Source organism: Danio aesculapii, chromosome 20, assembly GCF_903798145.1.
Source record: "Danio aesculapii chromosome 20, fDanAes4.1, whole genome shotgun sequence".
NCBI classification, from domain to species: domain Eukaryota; kingdom Metazoa; phylum Chordata; class Actinopteri; order Cypriniformes; family Danionidae; genus Danio; species Danio aesculapii.
The window spans coordinates 41,370,838-41,386,962 of NC_079454.1; the positions used below are offsets into that span (position 1 = coordinate 41,370,838).

At 34.7% G+C, this 16,125-nt stretch overlaps 1 protein-coding gene and 1 pseudogene across 1 annotated transcript; both read right to left on the minus strand.

The window, feature by feature from the left end:
- Nucleotides 1-1,514: 1,514 nt before the first annotated feature.
- LOC130248095 (acid sphingomyelinase-like phosphodiesterase 3a) lies at nucleotides 1,515-13,003 on the minus strand. Its single transcript, XM_056481630.1, is given in 12 exon segments — nucleotides 1,515-1,828; nucleotides 1,830-1,855; nucleotides 3,905-4,029; nucleotides 5,136-5,316; nucleotides 5,503-5,666; nucleotides 7,544-7,640; nucleotides 9,448-9,592; nucleotides 9,878-9,911; nucleotides 9,914-9,995; nucleotides 9,997-10,050; nucleotides 10,052-10,104; nucleotides 12,919-13,003. Coding segments are annotated over 12 exon segments (1,326 nt in total). The 3' UTR covers nucleotides 1,515-1,548.
- A 1,557-nt stretch (nucleotides 13,004-14,560) lies between these two features.
- Nucleotides 14,561-15,919, minus strand: LOC130247809 (fatty acid-binding protein, brain-like; annotated as a pseudogene).
- Between the last annotated feature and the right edge of the window lie 206 nt (nucleotides 15,920-16,125).

A 16,125-nucleotide genomic window follows, 5' to 3' on the forward strand; every position in this document is an offset into this window, starting at 1 on the left:
GTATCTGAGTACAAGACACTGAATATGTATGTTTCACATTTTACTGCATTTCTTTGCAACTCTAAATTATTCACAGCATTGTGCAAAGAATAAACACATCCTTATTCACAACAAACATAAAGTCCTTTGGGTAGAGCTGTGCACACTGTAAACAATATTGCAGCACATATTGGAACTGAACCAACAACATACACAGGCCTGTAAATCATTCGTGAAATTGTTCAATTTAGAAGACATTTTCAGGAAAAAAAGATGTACATTTTTATACAATTTGCTTGACAGATTTTGACAACTAGTTTTTATGTTTTAGAAATAAAAATCGGGTTGATGTTAGAACTCAACGTCAGGCCAACGTCAATGTCCAACATCTAACCTAAATTAACCAATATCACGTCTAATGATGTTACGGCTTGATGTTGTGTGGACGCTATCAGGCGTTGGATTTTGGTTGCCATACCTGACGAATAAATGTCAGTATTAGACGTCAACGTTGTTCAAAATGTTGGCTCGACGTTGGATTTTGGTTACTTTCTAACTCAACCTAAAATAAACCAAATATCAACGTCATTTGAAGTTGTTATTAGACATTAAAATAACATTGTCCTTGGACACTGACTAGACATTGAATTTGGTCACCTGACATAACAACCTAAATCTAACTTAATATTAACATCTTATGATGTTGTGTGCCTGCTGGGCAATAACTAAATACACTACAGAATGTTACGTTTACACACATCCACAAATTACATGTAAACGCATCAACTTTTTACAGTGTAATACTCATTACTCTTGAGTACTTTTGAAAAGGCAACTTTTTACTCTTACTTTGAGTAATATTGGTAACAGATACTTTTACTCTACTTGCGCTACCTTTTTAGGCAGTAATGGTACTTTTACTTAAGTATGATTTTTCAGTCTTCCACCACTGCATGACGGTGACATCTTTGCATTAAAATGACATAACTGAGTGAATGACAATTAACTCTATGGTTGTTGTTTCTAAATACCAAGTACCAAATACCAAAGTTCAGACTTGTGTCCTTGGATGTGAGGACACAGAGGATGTGAGCACACAAGTCGGGTACTTCTTCAAATGCTACAGCAGTGTACTTTATAACGTCACTTACCTCACTATGGATTCATCGGTTCACTGTACAGTAATTATGAATTATGTCATGACAGTTGAGTCTAAGTCAGAGATTATAAAGGTTTCATGACAGTCTTATGAACACCACTTTCAAGTAGAACAGTGTTTTTCAACCACAATCCTGGAGGACCACCAGCTCTGCATACCAGGTCTACTTAACCAAACACACCTGATTCAAATCATCAGCTCATTAGCAGAGACTCAAAGACCTGTAATGGGAGTGACAGACAAAGGAGACATCAAAACATGCGGTGTTGGTGGTCCTTCAGAAACGTGTTTGAGAAACACTGAGTAGAGTGTTCCCAATTAATCTTTAAATATAAAATGTTCCCTGATTAGAGTTGATCAAGTTAAAAATGTTTCAAATCAAGTATCTCCCTCAGTATTGTATCATCAGCTCAATCCTTCTGTCTTTTGTCAATACACTGCGAGTAGCTCTCTCTATCCAAATAGTGTACAGCACAAACCTGAATTGTCTTGCAGACACCCTCACATCTTGCACTTGTGTTGTAGCTTACCATAAAATTGCTAAAATACTTGTCAAAGGCCTTGCTTTGTGGCTTTTCAAACCTAAGTGCGAGTTCCTGCAAGCTGCGTGGCTGAATGTCATCGATACCAAACGCCTCAGTCATTGTGTATTCCAGCTTCCACTCAGACCTTTGCTCCAAGTTTGCTTCAGAGATTTAGATAGAACTGCCAAATATCCTTTGGAGGAAAAAGAGAGAGAGAGTGGTGATGGGAAGAGATGCGATGGAAGAGCCAACACGCTTTGAGCTGACACCTTGATTAAAACACAGCATGTAATTAGACCTGACAGCATCATTAATCATTCAGAAGCAGGAGTCGCTCGAAGAAGAGAGACTAAGACCTTACACACAAAAGACACTTTCTCATTTGTTTAAATTAAGCCAAACAAGTCATGCTGCTCATAATGTCAGAATTAAAAGACGCCATTTTTAGACAAGGTGGGAACAGGATTTCTGTGGGATTTTAAAAAGTCTACAATTTATAAAATGTGTGAGTTGTTGTATTACAGATGTTTTTTTCATGTAATACAGCAAAACAATTCAATTCATTCCTTCATTTTCCTTCAGCTTAGTCCCTGATTTATCAAGGGTCGCCACAGTGGAATGAACCGCCAAATATTCCGGCTTATGTTTTATGCAGCGGATGCCCTTTCAGCTCCAACCCAGTACAAGACAACACTCATACATGCTCACATTCACTCACACACTGCGGCAAATTTAGCTCATCCAATTCACCTATACTGCATGTCTTTGGACTGTGGAAGAAACCAGAGCACCCGGAGGAAACCCAAGCCATGCAATCACATGCAAACACAGAAATGTCAACTGGCCCAGCCGGGACTGGAACCAGCGACCTTTTTTATATGAGGTGACAGTGCTAACCACTGAGCCACCGTGCCACCCATTAATTCAATTCAATTAAATATAAGTTTATTTTTATAGCAGGTTTACAAAAGGTTCACATTATTACATTACTTGTATAATAATTACAACTAATAGCTTTTAACAGTTTAAAGTGTTATATATAAAATACAGTACTTAACCTGCAGTTATTTAATATATGGGTGATGTTTACAGTATGTGTAATGTTCAATGAAGTGTAATACTGAAACAAACTACTGTGTTGTAGTAACAACATTGTTTAAAAATAACTTAGATTATGATCCTTTGAATTTCTATGGAGAAAATGGTCATGACAAATTTATCCATTAGAATTGCTACATTAGAAAAACTAAAAATGTGAACCAATTAAATTAAAAAATATGTTTCACTTTATTTTTTGTATCAGCGCAAAAACAGGTTTAATTAATTAAATATTAGAAAATTATTACAAGGTTATTTTAGCCCCTGCAGATGCTGTACAGTATAAATGCTTATTTTTAATTAAAAAAACATGTGAGAATTATTTTAAAGTGCCTCAAAAATCACAGGTTTTAATAAGTAAATTCCATTAAAAACAGTCAAAAACCACATACAGTTGAAGTTAAAATTATGAACCCTCCGGTGATTTTTTTTTTTTCTTTTTCAAATATTTCCTATATTTTTTCTTCTGCAGAAAGTCTTATTTATTTTATTTTGTCTGGAATAAAAGCAGTTTTAAATTTGTTTAAAACCATTTTAGGGTCAATATTACTACCCCCTTAAGCAATATTTTTTAAAAACAACTGTTATACAATGACTTGCCTAATTAACTTAATTGATCTAGTTAAGTCTTTAAATAGCACTTTAGGCTGAATACTAGTCTCTTAAAAAATATCGAGTAAATTATTTATTTATATTTAATATTTAATTATTTAATATTATTTACTGTCATCATGATAAAGATAAAAGAGATCAGTTATTAGGAATTAGTTATTAAAATTATTATGTTTAGAAATGTGTTGAAAAAAAATCTTCTTTCTGTTAAACATAAATTGGGGAAAAAATATACCGGGGGGCTAATAATTCTGACTTCAACTGTACCTTTTCAAAAATGTAAGCCTTCAAAAGTCTTCAATTCACTGAAGCACTGTGTTCTAAGTCACTGATATGTGTCTTTCACTAGTCCAAATACAATCTGCTGTATTACGACAGCAAACGAGACAAATATTGTAATATAGGCCTTCAATTTCACTCATAGTGGTCTTTAAAAAAGGCTCATCAAACCTGCCGAAACATTGTTAAAAATTCTAAACAGCAGAATGTGCTACAAACAGCAAATACATCAGTGAAGTTTGCAGACACCTACCAGCAAAGCATAACTGTCAGGTTGGTAGAGATATGCGCGCACACCAGGGTTGTTTGAAAATGGCTCTGATTGACTTTTGATGGGTGTAACAGCAGGTGTGACAAATATGGAGTTCACAGGTTTACCTTGAAGAAAAACCGAAATGGTGAAAAAACAAAATCAGTATGTTTTCTGTAAACACGGTGTGAAGTTGTGTCATCATTCACTCCTATATGTATGTATGTGTGTATATATAATATATATATATATAATATATAATATATATATATATATATATATACATACATACATACATACATGTATTCATGTATATGTATATATTAGAATTATTAGAAACATGTGAATTTTCTTTTTAAATATTTCCCAAATTATGTTTAAAAGAGCAAGGAAATTTTCACAGTACGTCTGATAATATTTTTCTTTTGGAGAAAGCCTTACTTGTTTAATTTCGGCAGCTTTTCATTTCTTAAACAGCATTTTAAGGTCAAAATTATTAGCCCCTTTAAGCTATTTTTTTGATAGTTTACAGAACAAAACATCGTTATACAATAACTTGCCTAATTACCTCATTACCTACTTAACCTAATTAACCTAGTTAAGCCTTTAAATGTCACTTTAAGCTGTATAGAAGTGTCATGAAAAATATCTAGTCAGAAATTATTTACTGTCATCATGGCAAAGATAAAATAAATCAGTTATTAGAGATTAGTTATTTAAACTATTATGTTTAAAATATGCTGAGAAAATATTCTCTCCGTTAAACATAAATTGGGGAAAATTGGGGGGTTTTTTATTGGGGGGTGGGGGAATAAACAGGGGGGCTAACAATTCTGACTTCAACTGTATGTATGTATGTATGTATGTATGTAGGCAGGCAGGCAGGCAGGCAGGCAGGCAGGCAGGCAGGCAGGCAGGCAGGAGGCAGACAGACAGACAGACAGACAGACAGACAGACAGACAGACAGACAGACAGACAGACAGACAGACAGACAGACAGACAGATAGATAGATAGATAGATAGATAGATAGATAGATAGATAGATAGATAGTTTTTTTACTTTCAGTGCATATTTTGCACCAAGCAGTAAGTATTTCATTCAATCAACCTAAAACAAATTCCTTTTCTGTGTTTTTTTTTAATCTTTTTCGATGTCCTTAACAATGACTCACACAGCTTAAAACAAAAAGTCTATTGAATTTTTCATTAATGCACTGAAGTGAATAAAGTTACCTTGCTGATCCAACAGAATCATGATACTGTCCCGATGAGTGTGCCCATAAAACTGACCCTCCACCACCTCACTGTAGTTGCGAAATATTTTGACCAGTTGTTCATTGTAGTGTTCTCGGATGGCTGTCGTATTTTTAGCAAAGGGTAGGTAACCGATGGGGACGTGCGCGATCACATAGACCTCAGAGAAAAAAACATGACATTAATGCCAGCAGTCACTCGCACAACGCTGATGTCACTTACATGCACATCTCACTATGTGACTATTAATTTACAAGCTTATAATAAAGTGGCCCTGTTTGATCAGTGCAGAGGGCTCTTACTGAAATGAAAGTGTATTGTTAAAGCAGGCAGGACATATATTCACCTTCTCCATGTTTTGTCTTGACAGCTCAAGTGTTTCCTGCAGCCATTGGAACTGCCCCGCAGGGTCGCTCATGTTTACGGTCACTTCATTAGGACTGTAGTACAGGTTTGTGTTGAGACTCACCAGACGCAGACCAGGTTTGATCACAAGAGAGTAAAAGCCTCCTTCACACACAGACGTGACAAACAAAGGGCATTCATTAGCTTAATATATTTTAAAGCTAAAAGGTTTCTGTTAGGTGCAATCAATTAATTAAATCAATCAAAGTGATGAAAACAGAGCCTCGATGAACAGAGGTTTGGCGTCATTATGTAGTTTGCATCATATATTAAATGTGAAATGATAAATGCATAAATAACTGAATAATGATAATGTAAGTTTAATATAAAGAGGTGTGAAAAAGTGTTTACCCCTTACAGATTTCTTTTTTTTGCAATTTGTCACACTTTAATGTTTCAGATCTTCAAACGAATTTAAATGTTAATCAAAATACAACACAAGTAAACAGTTTTGAAATTATGTAATTTTTTTTAATTAAGGTTTTTATTATTAAGGGAAAACAAAATCCAAAACTACATAGCCCTGTGTAAAAAAAGTGTTTACATCCCCTGTTTACATCCCCCTGCTAAAACTTAACTCTGGTTCATTCATTCATTCATCCATCCATTCATTAATTTTTAACCAATTTTCCGGGGTTGGGTCTAGGGTGAGAACCCCAGACTTCCCTCTCCCCAGACATTTCTTCCAGCTCCTCCGGGGGGATCCCGAGGTGTTCCCAGGCCAGCCGAGAGACATAGTCCCTGTGTCTGGGTCTTCCCCGAGGTCTCCTCCCGGTGGGACATGCCTGGAACACCTCCCTAGGTAAGCATCAAGGAGGCATTCGAAACAGATGCCCAAGCCACCTCAGCTGACTTCTCTCGATGTGGAGGAGCAGCCGCTCTACTCGGAGCTCCTCCCGGGTGACAGAGCTCCTCACCCTATCTATAAGAGTGCGCCCTGCTGCAAAGGAAACTCATTTCGGCCGCTCGCATCCAAGATCTTGTCCTTTTGGTCATGACCATTGGTGAAAGTAGGAACGTAGATTGACTGGCAAATATAGAGCTTTGCCTTCGCCTCAGCTCCTTCTTTACCACAACGGACTGGTACATCCATCGAATTACTGCTGCACCAATCCACCTGTCAATCTCACATTCCATCCTTCCCTCACTGGTGAACAAAACCCCAAGACACTTGAAAACTCCACCTGGGGGAAGGACTTTCCTCCAACCTGAAGATGGCAAACCACCTTTTTCCAAAGGAACACCATGGCCTCAGACTTTTAGGTGCTGATTGTCATCCCAGCCGCGTCACACTCGGCAGCAAACCACCCCAGTGCATGCTGAAGGTCCATGTTCAATGAAGCCAACAGAACAACATCGAGTTCAATTAATCTAGCCACACCCAGGCCTGATTACTGCCACATCTGTTCACAATCGTGAAGTAGACTAAAAGATCCTCAAAAGCTAGACATCATGTCGAGAAAATGTTATAAAACCATTTCTAACATAGGCTTTTGGACTGCAGCCAATAACATTGAGACCCATTATCTAAAACATGAAACAATGGAGAATTTTCCCAGAGTGGTCGACCGACCAAAATTACTCCAAGAGCGCATCGACAACTCATCCAAGAGGTCATCCAAAAGACCCCCAAAAAACATCAAACAACATCCAACAATCGTAGGCCTCACTTGCATCAGTTAAGGTGAGTGTTCATGACTCCACCATAAGAAAGAGATTAGGAAAAAATGGTTAAGTTTAAAGATGAAAACCACAGCAAAAAACCCATTAAGGCTGGTCTCTGTTTTGTCAGAAACATCTTGATGTTCTCCAAGACTTTTGGGAAAATACTTTGTGGACTAGGCATGGGACGATAACTGTTTTTAAGGTATAGCGTGGTTTGGAAAAGTCAAGCTTTTAAAACCGCCAAAGTTTTATGCTGTACTGTTTTTTTATGTTTATATATATACTGTAGGCAGTATGTCTTCCTTATCAATGGTTACCTTTCTGCAAAGTAGCCACAGCTGCTGGATTCAACCACGAAGACCAGAGTTTGGCAACAGCATCATAAATCGCATTCGCAGATGTTGGGAACTGATCCTAAATGAATTTAAAGCAAGATATAAATGAGACTATTGACCTTAAACAAATTTAAAAAGCTATTATTTACTTATTTATGTGCTACATTTTTAGTTACTATACTCTCAAAATCATTCTGCATAAATTTCATCCACAGATGAAATCCCAGACTTTTTTTTACAAAGTTCTGTGCAGAAATACAGTAGCAAATAAAAGACCACAGATTCTGTCTGGCTCTGAAAATAACAAATAAATCAATGCCATCAATGTTGACCATGTCATGTGGCAATGTTTGAAAAGTTTTTCTTTGCTTAATTGTTTTTGTGCATTAATATTTTTTCAGACATGACAAAAAATACCAAAATATAAGTAAGCTTTTAATAAATTCAAATATTAATTAGTGCTGTCAAACCATTAATGGCATCCAAGATAAATGTTTGTATTTAGATATATGTATAAATACACAAATTATTACAGAACAGGTAATTGACATTCTAAGTCGATCTCTCTCTTTTGTAGTGCTGTATTTATACCAAAGTAATCTGGTGTTTGCTTTGCTTTGGCTTTTTTGGGGATAATTATTGTGATATGTCGATTGCAACAGAGAATTATTAGGAAATCCCTGTAGACTGATGGCATATCTTAAAATGTGAGTTAAATCACCTGTTTTGTCATAACTTTAGACATTACACAAAAGAATCATTCAAATACTAGCTCTAAAGTGACGTTGGTGAAGTAGCAACGCTTTTTGCTGTTCTGAAGATCAGCTGCAGATGTGAATAAACAGCGGAAGAAAGTAATTCTCGTACAAAAGATTTGAGACTCTCTGTGTTCGACTTTTTTTTATTTATACATAATTATGCAGTCGAACTGTTCTGTTGTATAAATGCAATATCACACTCGTAGCAGTGTGATATGGCTGTATGTCAGCACTGCTGGGGTACTAAGGCATTCGCCCTGCGTCTTATCATATATATACATACACACACACACCACACACACACACACACACACACACACACACACACACACACACACACACACACATGTAGCACTGCTACATTACATACATACAGTAAGTGTGTATATATATATATATATATATATATATATATATATATATATATATATATATATATATATATATATATATATATATATATTAATAATATATATTTATTATTAGCCCTCCTGAATTATTAGCCATTAGCCCCCCTGTTTATTTTTTTCCCACAATTTCTGTTTAACAGAGAGAAGATTTTTTTCAACACATTTCTGACACAATAGTTTTAATAACTCATTTCTAATAACTGATTGATTTTATCTTTGCCATGATGACAGTAAATCACATTTGACTAGACATTTTTCAAAACACTTCTATTCAGCTTAAAATGACTAGGCAGGTTAGGGTAATTAGGCAAGTTGTCACGATGGTTTGTTCTGTAGACTATCGAAAAACATTTCTAGCCGAAATAAAACAAATAAGACTTTCTCCAGAAGAAAAAAATATTATCAGACATACTGTGAAAATTTCCTTGCTCTGTAAAACATAATTTGGGAAATATTTTAAAAAGAAAAAAGTTCAAAGGGGGGCTAATAATGCTTAATTCAACTGTATGTAAATAAGAACTTTTATTTTGGATGCGATTAATAGCAATTAATCATTTGATAACAATAATATAGTATAAACTACTTATATTCAACATTTTCATATACAAGCGGTGTACAAACACTCTATTTAGACAACCAAAAACACCCTCCCTTCATCTCACCCCAGAAATATTAAATTCCTAGTAAAGTACTCCAGTTGTCCTTGGATCTGAAATACCTGTGGCCAGTAGTCATGGTTGCCCAGGGCAGGATAAACAGGAATCTGTGGGAAGAACTGCTGTATGGTGTGGGTCATATTAGCAATCACATTGATCACTACATCAGTGGACAGCTCTTCTTTAGGGACATGCGGAGGACTGTCTCTGCAACAGTTCAAGAAAAGTATAGTATTATTATGCCAAGTACCATATTGATAATAATAATACATTTTATTTTAATGCTCTAAAACCTAAAGCATGAGATAATGAGAGAAAATCAAACATGCACTAAAATACAAGGATTCAACATAGAAAAATAATAAGCTATAAACACATCATAATGACCAAGAATCTAAAAATGCATTTTCATCAATAACTCATCAATACCAATACCATCATTTTTAAAGATCACACAGAACTGATGCAAGCCAACTCAAGATTGCTTCATACCCGGTCCATATAATGAACTCAGGCTGCAGGTCCCTTGCTTCATGTAACTAAACGCTGAGAGAATGAGCTGTATGGAGAATCCAGAGGAAATCGCCAACACTCCAGGGTCCAATGCGGGAAACACCCTTAGAGGAAAAACACACTTTGGTATGGTCTTCTGTCACATGGTAGGTCCGGATCCAAGTGCAGGTCTGAGATATGCCAGAATTTAAGCTGAAATTTACAGTTATTGTGTTAGATAAAGTCACATCACAAATATGTCAAATACCTTCCTTTAAATATGGCCTGAACACAATGAGTTTTTACCGACTTGCATGTAGTCTTTAGATACATTTCCTTCTGCAAATAATAAATACTTTTACTTTTTGTCTTTGTGTTTTGACCCAAATTAACTTTTAACTATTTATATATGTACAAATGTTTAAACATCATACTTTTAATAATTAATTTCTAAAAAACGAATTATTTGTCTTAGCCATGATCACAAAACATAATATTTTCCTAGATATTTTTCAAGATACTAATATTCAGCCTAAAGTGCAATTTAAAAAGCTTAACGAGATTATTGGGTAACTAGGTAGGCATGTTATTGGACAAGGGTGGGTTTGTTCTACTATTATTTAATATTATAAAAAAATTATAATTTCTTAATGGGGTTAACAATATTGACCATAATTATTTTTATTAATAAGCTAAACGAGGGCTGCAACGGTGGCACAGTGGGTATCGATGTCACCTCACAGCAGGTTCGAGCCTCGGCTGTGTCAGTTGGGCTTTCTGTGTGGAGTTTGCATGTTCTCCCTGTGGTTCCCGGTTTCCTCTGAGTGCTCCGGTTTCCCCCACAGTCCAAAGACATGTGCCATAGGTGAATTGGGTAAGCTAAAATTGTCCATAGTTTGTATGTGTGTGAATGAGTGCGTATGGATCTTTCCCAGTGATGGGTTACAGCTGGAAGGGCATCCACTGCGTGAAAAAACATATGCTTGATAAGTTGGTGGTCATTCTGCTGTGGCAAACCCCAGATTATAAAGGGACTAAGCCAAAAAGAAAATGAATAAATGAAGCTAAACATACTAACATTGGTCACCAAACAAAAACATATAGGAAATGCTGTGAAAAACACTTCTCGCTCCATTAAACAGTACTTTCACTTGCGGAATAAACCATTTGCCTTCAACTTCATTTGCTTTATTTTATTATTTTTCATTTTCTTTCAATAAAAGCAGTTTCTGAAACTTACAGAAAGGTTTTATAGCACAAAGACATCTTATTTGTCAAAACATGAAGAGAAATTTGATTTGTTTCACTATTTTAGACCCTTTTAAGTAACAGAATACTTCAATACATCAGTTAAATATTAAATTAAATGTAATCATTCTGTAAACTACAGAAAATCTAATTTGGCTTCACTAGATCCCATTTCAGCATAATTGCACATTTGGCTTTATATGCACCGTCTAATGTAATTTTAAGTTCATCTTTCAGACAGATTACTTTGACTGTCATTACAGTTTATTAAATTTCAGTAAACTAATTTCAATAGGACATTTCTTTTTTACAAACCACTTTATTGATCTTTACATTACATTTAAAAAATACTGTATAGTTATACAGTAATGTACACTGTAAAAATTATTCATTGGATTTTTGTAAGGTAACTGGTTGCAAACAATTTCTATTGGCTGATTTTAAACAAAGAAAATAAATTTAGTAATGCTCAATTTAATGTGTTTGTTTAAATGAAACCCATCTAAATTGTTTGCAACCAGTTATCTTAAAAAATGTAATAAATCCACTTATTTTTTTCAGAGTCTAGTACACAGTAATGTGGACTACCACCATGATCTTAATAAAATTTGCTGTTAACTTCAACTTAAATGATTTTTTCATTTGTTTGTTAATATCACATATTTCTTTATGTTTTATGAAGTAATGTATGAGTCTTAAAGCCTAAACAAAACACCTACAACCTAGGGGAGGGCCGGTAACAATATTATATCAAATCGCGATAAAATTTATGTCAATAGTAATGATAAGCTCTGACTTTTTTACTCTATATTGATCTAAGAGCCAATCACACAGCAAAAAGTGCAACAATGGGAATCTAAAAGTGTGTTGATATTAGAGATATTTTACCACAAAAAAATGTATTAGCCGAAAATATGTTGTGCCATTTAATGGACCCTCTAACTTTTGTGGCTTCAGTCATTGTTGGGGTACTCCTTTAAATCTGGAAGCGATAACAACTGATATTGAAATAAATATTATTATCGTTCAATATGGAAAATAATTGTAGAGATTGCATTTTTGCCATATCGCCCACCCCTACAACCAAACTAATCAAGCTAAACCAGGACAATATTAGGCTCATTAAGAAAAATCACAGTAATATTTAAGAATCTATGGCTATTTATGACAAAAATAAGAAGGTATTCGATACCAAAGAACAAACTTCTGCATAAAAACAGCTTCCGAAGGAGATATTATGCACCTGAAACAAACTAACCTGGACAACAATAGGCTTTTAATGTGAACAACAGAAAAGAGGTAAAAATCTACAGCTATTTATCAAATAACAAACTTCTGCATAAAAACAGCTTCAAGAGATATGAACACCTGAAACAAACAAAGCCTGCACAAAATTTGCTCTTAAGACTAATTACAGTAAATATGTAAGAATCTATGACTATTTATGCCAGAAATAAGAAAGTTTTCAATACCAGAGAACATACTTATGCAGAAAACCAGCTTCAGAAAGAGATATGATGCACCTGAAACAAACTAAACCTGGCCAACAATAGGCTCTTAATGTGAATCACAGAAATATGTAAGAATCTACGGCTATTTATGACAGAAATAAGAAGATATACTATATTAAAGAACAAACTTCTGCATAAAAACAGCTTCAGGAGATATTATCCATCTAAAACAAACTAAACCTGGCCAACAATAGGCTCTTAATAAAAACAGGTTCAGGAGGAGACATGAACACCTGAAACAGCTGATGAGGCTCTGAAACACTTACATGCGCTCTGCAGGTTGTTTGGAGACATTACTAACGGGCGCAGAAGAAACCTGCAAGTTAAAAACATGACCAAACAAAAATAACAGAACGAGTAAAGCCATTACTGAGCGTTTGTCTTGGGTACTGTTATAAACTCTTGTTGTGTAAAACCAAAACAGGAAAAACAGCGGATCTCACGTGACTGCTGGTTTGCGCAACCTTCTGCGGTCACGCGCACTGATTGGAAATTACAAATCTAAAGCCTGTCATAATCATAGACGTTTAATAGAAAGCTTTCAATTTTTATTAATAAATAATAAAAATATTTATAATAATAATAATAATTAATACATGAGTATTTTTAAATAGAACATTTATATAATATATAGGCCTAATATCATTCACACACCTTAAACCTTAGTTTGGTTTTTCTATGTAGTTTAGTTTAGTAAAATGTCGATTTTCATGTTACGGATATATTAATATTTATTTAGAAGTGCATTAAGTGCAACACAACATTTTATCATATTATTGATTTAATGTGAATTAAATGATGAAGATGTTGCAGCCCTCAAGCTATTTTCCCATGCAATGCAAAAATGGGTAAGTACATGTTTTTTGTTGTTATTTGGGCCTGTGTGCACATTTACTATTCTTAATTTCTGTTTTAAGGTTGGAGCAAGCATCATTGGTATTTTGATATTATGTATTATGCCAAAGTACAAAATCTTCATTATAATGGGAGGAGTGGCACCAAAGCAGGACCATCTTTTAGAAGCGGTCATGTGGTTAAAATGTATTGTACACTGAGTGAAGCCAGCTGTTGGACAATCTCTACAGCACACAGAACTCTATATTCTGCTCCATCAACACATGATTTTCTGCTTGCACAGTTTATAACTGTCTGCACTTTGTTGTGTTTCTTCATTATTAGTGATTCTTATTTTATTTTAATAAATGTGTCTGGAGTTTAAAATGTAATGGAAAATAAAGCATTTTTAAGTTTTTTTATGTATATTATTTATTTACACAGCCATAATTATAAAATTAATAGTACTAGTAATAGTAGCAATTGTAATACCAGAATGGATAAAATACCATTTAATCAAAATAACCCAATGCATTGGGTTAAAATAATCTATAGTTGGGAAGGTGCTATAATAACTTATAGTTGGGTTATTATAGCACCTTGGGTATTTTTAACCCAATTATTTTCACAGAGTAGGTGTGCCTGACAAATCGGAAAACCCAATTCATATTTAAAGGTATGTCTTCTTTAAATCACGGTAAACTGTGTATTACAGACAGACAGACAGACAGACAGACAGACAGACAGACGGACGGACGGACGGACGGACGGACGGACGGACGGACGGACATACAGACAGACAGACAAACAGACAGACAGACAGACAGACAGACATACAGATAGATAGATAGATAGATAGATAGATAGATAGATAGATAGATAGATAGATAGATAGATAGATAGATAGATAGATAGATAGATAGATAGATAGATAGATAGATAGATAGAGTCATACAAGTGTAAAAAGGGTTTATACAGCATCAAAACGGGGTATAAATACATTAATATCGATCCATGAACGAACACACAAGTCATCATTTCTGTTGGTTCTTTATTATACAAACCAGCCTATTCAGACTAATGTATTGTACCAATAAAAAAATATTAAAAAACAAAAATATTTAAAGTCCATTCTTTCATTGATTTGGATGAATAAAGTCCAATGTTTTGCTTTCAGAGCACATCATGACTGTCTGTTGCTGGCCAGAAAGAAGAACAACAACACCTGATTGTATTTCCAAAACTTATGCTTTTTCATAGATGCGAAGAGCCTCCACGTCCCCAAAGGTGAGTTTCTAAATCAAGTTGAAAAGATACTGATACAGTACAGATACAAGGACGCATGCAGAATCTTTGGAGAATACAGTCAAGACTCTTACCATCACCATCTTCCCGTCCTTGATCTCCCGGACAAAGTGGTCTCTTTCCCATCCCACTTTTGCACATGGACGAGCTGGTTTCCTTTGAGCACGACAGTGGACTGATAAAAAAATAAATAAATAATAATAAAACCCTATCAGCTCTGTATTCATCTCATCATATAATCTCGAATGGGGATGCAGTGTTCCCAGTTACAGTTTTGATTATGAAACAATTTTTTTTCCAAACCTACTTTGCAGTGTCGGTCATCAGCAGTGGTTTCATCAAACTCTTCACCCAGTGTGAATGAGATCTCGGTGTTCTTGAAGGTACTCTGTGGTTTTTATGACCACCTTTCTCCCTCCTTCGAGATGAGGAGCGTCGTTTGGTCACATTTCCAACTTGTCTTGTTGCGAACCCAATACCTTACAAACAATAACATTCATTTATATCTGCAGGTTTTTATAATACACTGAATACAAATCAAAATGTTTAGACATAATTACCTGTTAAAAGACTTTGCAAAAATTATCTAGACTCTTTTTACTAACGTTAAATTAAAAATAAATAATTTGAATAAATAACGAATTTCTGGTCACACTTTAAAGAAAGTTAGTTAATGTATTTACTAAAAATATTTAATTATGAATATTTCTTGAGCATTTATTAACCATAATGCATCATTTACTAATGCATTATTAAAATCCAAATTCAGTAACATTAGATAATGCATGAACTAACAATGAACAACTGTAATAAGCTTAACTAATATAAACAAATACTGTAATAAATGTATTGTTCGTTGTTTGCACGTGTTAGTAGACTAACTAATATATTGTTAAGTGTACCGAATTATTACTAAATATTATTTAACGCACTATTGTGAACATTAACGTTAATAATGATTACTGTAACTTTGTAAAGTGTTATAATTTGATTACCGCATGATGATATTGTCCAACTTACCTATAGATTTCATATACTCATCAAAGTTTTCACTGCTGACCAGCTTCCATGTGCCACAAAAAGCATCCACCATTTTCTGAATCAAAATTGTTTTAGTAATAAACAAACGTACGGTAAAATGCTTTGTAGAAAATGTAGCTGCATTTTCTCTTTGCCAATAATCTTAAATAGTTTGTCTAAGGAGTGGGAGGGGCCAGCGTTCCTATTAGCTGTCAGTCCAAGAAACACTGGTAGACTTTTTTAACTGTGTGTGCGCGTGCGTGCAATATTAAAGGTAAACATTGATATTTATACTCTAAATTATGCGGTATAACCAAAACCAAATGCTTT